Raw genomic sequence first — 7,134 nt, forward strand, 5'->3', positions numbered from 1 at the left:
AGGGTGGTGTGGGTGGTCAGGATGGAGTTGTAGGGCTCCACCACAGCAGTGGACACCTGGGGAGCTGGGTAGATGGAGAACTCCAGCTTGGACTTCTTTCCGTAGTCGACAGACAGACGCTCCATCAGCAGGGAGGTGAAACCAGAGCCGGTGCCACCTCCGAAGCTGTGGAAGACCAGGAAGCCCTGAAGGCCAGTGCACTGGTCAGCCTGAGGACAGAGAGGGAGAGACAGTTATCACATATGAGAAGCAGTTATGTATTATTTCATTATGTAATATTTCATTTGAAATTAGGAATCAAAATTGGCAATGGATCAAGTCACCCACCAGTTTGCGGATCCTGTCCAGCACCAGGTCAATGATCTCTTTGCCGATGGTGTAGTGCCCACGGGCGTAGTTGTTGGCAGCATCCTCCTTGCCAGTGATCAGCTGCTCAGGGTGGAACAGCTGGCGGTAGGTACCAGTGCGCACCTCATCTGAAGCGATAAGGTGAATCACAAATGACTTGAGGGTTTGACTAAATAAAATCAAGAGACAACTATAATATCTATATTTCTGAGAGTTTACCGATGACAGTGGGCTCCAGGTCCACAAAGACAGCTCTGGGGACGTGCTTTCCGGCTCCAGTCTCACTGAAGAAGGTGTTAAAGGAGTCATCACCTCCACCGATGGCTTTGTCACTGGGCATCTGTCCGTCCGGCTGGATCCCATGTTCTAAGCAGTAAAGCTCCCAGCAGGCATTGCCAATCTGGACACCAGCCTGACCGACGTGGATGGAGATGCACTCACGCTAGGGTGCAGAGAAAGAAGATTTGGATTAAAGAAGTTGAATCTTGCCCTTCTGACAAACAGGTTTTCCAGAACAACTGGTGCTAATTAAGATTTCCTCAAATGCTAAATGTTTATTTTTGATAGCCTATCAATGAACTGCCAGATGCTACAGATCAGCACAAACTGCTTCAAATAATCCCCCTCTCCCTAGCATGAAACGTTTTTATTGTTACACCAGTCTTTCTGTTATAGTCTGTCTGACTGAGGTTCAGTCCATCATTTATTTGACAGGAACCCATGCATTTTCTGCTGCGACATAAAACTGTCTACTGTACAGGATTAGGCTACTGTACAGAGATAGGATTATCTAGGTCATGCATGTTGCTGTGTGCTGTCTCTTTAAAAACACATTCACATTGATGTTATGTGTCATGGAATATTTTATGTAAAACAATTTTGTGGTATATTAAATAGAGATATTATAGGTGGCTTCCTTTTATGTAACACATGATGAATTTATCACTTTATATGAAACGATCTGTAGAACCAGAAGCACTGTATTCATGTAATATAAAAGCGGCACACAGGACCAGAAAATCAGGTTGATAAACTGGTAAGCTCGTGTGGAACCAGTGACCAGTGGTCAAGAAATGGTATCTAAGCTGATTTAGAAGAGTTATGTGGGAGGAGGATTAGGCGTTTGTAGTGCAAGAATGCATTAGAAAACGTGGAAACCTACGTACCTATTTTTTGTCTGAAAGCAGGAATATTAATTTTCCTAATAAAATATTTTATTGTCACAGTAGGCTACAGCGAGACAAAAGACGGTAACGGTGGAGTAATCTCACATGCGTCCCCCCCCCCCTGTAATATAGGTTAGGGCAGTTTTTCAAACCAAGAAATCTAAAATGTTATGAATTACATTTAAAATCGCACTTACCATGATGGCGTGTTGCTATTATGCAATGTAATGAGACAAGTGTGTCTCAGGTGAACGGGCGTCTCAAGAAGCTGATCTGCTGATGCGCCACACTCTGCCTCTTGAGGCGGCCAGGTGAAGTGCGCAAATTAAAATAATACTCCTCAGTGCGCAAATAAAAAAAACCCTCCTCAGTCTGCCGCAGTAACTGTTTCACCCAACCCAAGATACTTTACCTGAGACAGGACTTTGACCTTGAACCACGTGGTAAGGGAATACTTAATGTATGACTAATGACCCTACGATCTTAACCCTACTGTCCAAGTTAGGAATTTTAAGGTGATCTGATTTTGGTGGGTTTTTAATTAAATGCCATTATTTTGGTTAAATTGGTATTGGATGTGGACTTGTTTATGAATGGGCTTGTAGAATTCTCAATAATCACTATTGTGCCTTTTAAAATTGAGATATTTCTAATGGCATATTTTCTATTCCCTTTCAATAGCCTATAAACTGTAGGCTACTGCCTAAACATACTGTATATGGGATGATAAATACACATAAGTAAATAAAGAAACAAGTTATTGCAGAAAGTTTTAACAGCCTTTTTTTATCAAAAGAGAATTTATTTAATTTGTTTGACATAATTTACAAAATAATTCTGTAAAGTGTTCATGAATGTGGCATGAGGTTAAAAGTAAACATAATAAGAGTCCAAAGCACATTTTAGACATTTGTGGAAATACATAACTGATGTTCATGATTTGTTTCTAGAATAGAATCTATTAGTACAATAACAGCAACACAGCAAAAAGCCAAATGAAACATGTCTTAAAATGTGTTGTATGATGCTAGGAAGGACAACATTAGCTTATACACAACTTCTAGTGCCAAAATATCTTTGATGTAAAAGACATCTTATTCCTTTCTCCATATTTATTCCAATAAAACAGCATTGTGTAATATAAACATATCATTCAAAGAGTATAAACATTTACATCTCTCAACATGCCTATTAGATGGTTAGAGGTCTGAAGACAGAAATAAAGTGGTTGGGTTAAATCTGAAATTTGATTAACTGAAGCACTGTGGAAAAGGTTACATGACATTGTGACATCAATCTTATAACTTTGACTTAGGCTATTATATCTTATTGTGACTTTCCGTGATTACTTTTGTTCTTATCATGCACAAGAGTAGGCTTAAGTCAGAAACAAACAAAAACAAAATGTTGACATGCCTTTTTTTTAACTTGGCAAGTCAAAATTCTGACTTACCATCTCAAAATATTTGCTTACCATCTCATCATTTTGAATTAGTAACTTTGTTTGTTTACTGATTCCTGATCTTGACTATCTGTCTACAAGTTGAAGAAATCATATAAACACATTTTCCTCTTGTCACTCTCACCTATAGTCAGAGGAGTACAAACTTAGTAAGTCTGTTTTAGTAAGCCTAAAGTCAAATTATAAGATAGTAACTTGTTGAGTCGAAATTTTCACTCATAATCTTGACATAGCATGAGTATTTTATTGCTTTTATAATTTTTTTAATCCTGCATATGTTGTGATTTAGGCCTATTTGTTTAATTTTCCTGGTAGAACCGGGCTTCCACACGTTGACCCACCCACCTGCTACGTTACTGTTTTACGTGGTGCTGCCTTCACGCTCACAACCACATCGTAACTTCGAAAATTACAAGCACCACCTGACACAACATTAAATGTAGCCTATATCTCAACCGAGGTTATGTGAGACTGCACGGCATTTATGTGATGATCAGATATAACCCAGCAACGTATGGCTATTTAGAAATTAAACTAAGCTAGTGGACTTTTTGTTATTTGCTCGCTGCAATAGGCATTAACTATTACAACCTTATTAGGAACCCCTTAAAGGTAGCAGTAGAAGTCGCCACAACCGCACAGCTCAATATTAGCGGTACAAAAACTGAACAAATATGATTTCGGCTTGGAAAACCCTAAGTATAACTCGTACTATTATTTCTCCGTCTTACAGTGGGACAACAGCGAGCTTCTTCTCTCAGGGGCTACGACCAGCTTTGTCTCTTTGCAGCGGCAGACGACATCTGTGCATAAGTCCCAACAGAAAGTTCTCCGGGAAGCGCTACAATGTGCCGCCGAGCGCCGAGTTTGTTGCAAGGGTGTCAGGGATCCCCACGATGGCCAAGTTACCCTACCGGGAAACAGCGGACGGGCTTGATGCGGCGTTTGTCGGCGTCCCAATTGACACCGGGACCTCCAACCGACCTGGAGCAAGGTGGTGATTTTCTCTGCAGCAGATGTTAAGAAGTGTGGCCATAGGCACATGTACCCTTCCTGAAGAGTCATTATTACACACTATTAGGCCTACTTACAATTTTGTAGCACAACCACCGCTATTCAGTAGAGTTGTCCAGTGGTGGAGGAAGTAGTCAGAGCCGTTATTAAAGGGATAGCAAGTAGCCTAACTGTAGTCCAGCCAGCCGTCCAAACCTCAAAATGAGTCAATAGTGCAGTAGAAGTGGAAAGTGTCATAAAATGGAAATGCTCAACTTAAGTGAAAGTAGGCCTACCTCAAAACTATACTTGCTATTGCTTTCGATTCAAAGCACTGCAGCGTTGAAATTAAATATTCCCTCCACCCCCGCAGGTTTGGTCCCAGGCAGATCAGAGTGGAATCTGCCATGCTGAGATCTTACAACAGTGGCACCAGAGCAGCCCCTTACGAGTCCCTTATGGTGGCTGATATTGGAGACGTCAATGTGAATGTGTACGACCTGAAGGACACCTGCAAACGCATCCGGGAGGCCTACAGAAAGATCCTGACTACTGGCTGTACTCCTCTGACTATGGGTGAGAGTGACAAGAGGAAAAATGTGTTTATATGATTTCTTCAACTTGTAGACAGATACTCAAGATCAGGAATCAGTAAATCACAGTGAGCTCTGCAATGGCTGTACAATTATTAGCCATTATATTAACCTTATGAACTCTAGCTCATGTTCGATCAAAGGTCAGTCCTTAAGGAGCTTTTGGTGTCTGCAGGTGGCGATCACACAATTGCCTATCCTATTCTGCAAGCTGTTGCTGAGAAGTAAGTACTGATTAATCTGTTAATTTTGTTTTTTTAGATTAATCAATTAATCATTTAGTCTAGTAAAAATGCCAAAGGCCAAGTTCTGAGAGCTCACAGTGAGATATTCAGATGTCTTATTTTGTCTGACCAACAGTCCCGAAAACAAAGGAATTTAATTTAAAATATTTAACAAAAAGTAATGGTTACATTTAAAAAGCTGGAACCAATACATTTTTGACATTTTTTAGTTGGTAGAACAACTGAAGCGATTTCAAAATTGTTGCTGATTGACTTTCTACCTATCGACTAACCCCTAAAATCCACTGACTCCAGCTACAGCGCGTTACGGCTGCGTCGCGGTTGCCGGAACTATTCGCGGCTATTAAAGTCAATGCTTTTGATTCCACTAGACGCGGCCGCAGCGCGTCCCTGAAGCGTCCCAGAAGTGGCGCTCCGCTCCGCAGAGAATATATAGCAGGTCTATTTTTGCCGCTAGCCGCGTCAAGCAGCACAGAGCAGATCGAACCAGGCAGGAAGTCAGACACAGAACGGCAGAGAGAATCCGGTCAATTTTCAAAATAAAACACCATGTGGAGACTCCCGAACGTAAAACAACAATAAACACGGTTAAAACAGACACAAAAGGAAGTCATTTAACTACGTAGCTTACTTAATCCTAGTAGAAGCACAAAATGCAAACACTGATTACCAAATCAACAAAATGAACTAAAATCATGTCAGTAAAATCAGGCAGGCAAAACGTTCTGATTCTGAAATGCGCCTAGTGGGAAATGCAGCCTGAAGTTTAAGGATCGAAACGGGGTCACATAGAGCTATGCAGAAGGCAGTAGAAGCACGAGAATGATAAATTAATAACAAGTCAATAACGTGGGACAGGCTGTACGCTCCGCGGCAGAAACGCTTCTGAGACGCTTCCAGAGGACTTTCTCGCCGGGCTGTGGGCGCATCAAAACCGTGGCGCAGCCATAACGTCCAGTAGACGGAGTCAGTGAATTCCCGGCGTACTGATTAATTGTTTCAGCTAATTTTCTTTCATACAATTTGAAATAGAAATAATTATCCGCTCCATGATAAACGGTCCAATAAACTCCCTCTTAACCATTTCATAGGCTACACCGTGTCCTTGTGACTTACACAGCCTTTTAATGTAACAATTTGTCAGGCATGGCCCAGTGGGTCTGGTCCATGTGGATGCTCATGCTGACACCAGTGATGTGGTCTTGGGGGAGAAGATTGGACATGGGACTCCATTCAGACGTTGTGTGGAGGAGGGGCTACTGGACTGCAAGAGAGTGGTCCAGATAGGCCTGCGTGGTACAGGCTACTCTGCAGATTCATATGAATGGAGCCGGGCACAGGTACCTCTGCTAAAGTACTGGAGGTCTTGTAGATAACATAAGGCACTGCAATTGTTTTACTGCATAGCCGGTAGGCAATAGGGGGTTATTGTGTCAAGGCCAGGTGCACTGACTAAAACTCCTCTGTTTCCCATCTTTATGCTAAGATAAGCTAACTGGCTCCTGGCTTCAGCTTTATATTTAGACATAAGAGGTGATATCCATCTTGTGAAATAACTCTTGGCAAGAAAGGAGCATCATGTACCCTTCTCACACAAGGAAGCATATTTTCCAAAATGTCAAACCTTGGAGCTGTAAGGTCTGTAATTGGCTACAAAATGTCACAAATGTCAATCAGCTATGAATGAGCTAGCTATTTTTCCCTAAACAACTGAGTCAGCCAATAATAGATATTGTAAGGTTATTTTGTGCTGTTGGGAAGTCATAATAGTAAAAGAACAATAGCATTTGAACAAACAACCCCTAATTTGTATATTGTGCAGGGTTTCCGTGTGGTACAAGTGGAAGAGTGTTGGTTCAAATCTCTTGCACCTCTGATGGCTGAGGTCAGGGCTCAGATGGGCAGCGGTCCAGTTTACCTCAGTTTCGACATCGATGCTCTTGACCCCGGCTTTGCCCCTGGAACAGGCACGCCAGAGATAGCAGGGCTTACTCCCATACAGGTAAACATGGTGAAACAGACTTTAATCAAATATCTTCTATGACTTTAATCTGATGACACAAACATGTCATAGTTGCTTAAAGGATTCACTCCACTAGTTCCACGAAAGTACTGTAACTCTAATCTACATACAAAGTTCTTCTTATACTTATTTATCTTCTCAGCTGTAGGAATACTAATATATAAAAAGACTTAGATCTTTGAGTTTAGCTCATGATGAATGGGGGCAAAAACAAAAGTGTTGCGTTTAAAATGTAATTTGTTATCCTTGGTTGGATTTAGGGAGTTGAGATTATCCGGGGCTGCCGTGGTCTAAACCTTGTTGG

General features: G+C 41.5%; 3 protein-coding genes across 10 annotated transcripts in view; 2 read left to right on the forward strand and 1 right to left on the reverse strand.

Annotated features, from left to right (window-relative positions):
• LOC123975188 (tubulin alpha-1B chain) overlaps nucleotides 1-703 on the reverse strand; it is a 1,772-nt gene extending 1,069 nt beyond the window's left edge. The window contains exons 1-3 of one of the 2 annotated variants that reach the window (XM_046056445.1): nucleotides 568-703; nucleotides 328-476; nucleotides 177-209 (exon numbers count right to left, since the gene is read on the reverse strand). In XM_046056445.1, coding sequence (XP_045912401.1) covers nucleotides 177-209; nucleotides 328-476; nucleotides 568-688 — 303 coding nt within the window. In that variant the 5' untranslated portion in view covers nucleotides 689-703. Of the gene's footprint in view, nucleotides 1-157; nucleotides 210-327; nucleotides 477-567 lie in introns of both variants that reach the window. The other variant, XM_046056446.1, reaches the window with a different exon arrangement.
• The window catches only part of LOC123975176 (basement membrane-specific heparan sulfate proteoglycan core protein-like), a gene marked incomplete at its 3' end in the record, with an annotated part of 647,231 nt that overhangs the window by 563,203 nt on the left and 76,894 nt on the right, over nucleotides 1-7,134 (forward strand).
• The window catches only part of agmat (agmatine ureohydrolase (agmatinase)), a 6,457-nt gene continuing 2,907 nt past the window's right edge, over nucleotides 3,585-7,134 (forward strand). Inside the window, exons 1-5 of the mRNA XM_046056476.1 lie at nucleotides 3,585-3,970; nucleotides 4,343-4,545; nucleotides 4,738-4,786; nucleotides 5,952-6,147; nucleotides 6,630-6,809. Coding sequence (XP_045912432.1) covers nucleotides 3,651-3,970; nucleotides 4,343-4,545; nucleotides 4,738-4,786; nucleotides 5,952-6,147; nucleotides 6,630-6,809 — 948 coding nt within the window. The 5' untranslated portion in view covers nucleotides 3,585-3,650. The remainder of the gene's footprint in view (nucleotides 3,971-4,342; nucleotides 4,546-4,737; nucleotides 4,787-5,951; nucleotides 6,148-6,629; nucleotides 6,810-7,134) is intronic.

Source organism: Micropterus dolomieu, linkage group LG08 (assembly GCF_021292245.1).
Source record: "Micropterus dolomieu isolate WLL.071019.BEF.003 ecotype Adirondacks linkage group LG08, ASM2129224v1, whole genome shotgun sequence".
NCBI lineage: Eukaryota > Metazoa > Chordata > Actinopteri > Centrarchiformes > Centrarchidae > Micropterus > Micropterus dolomieu.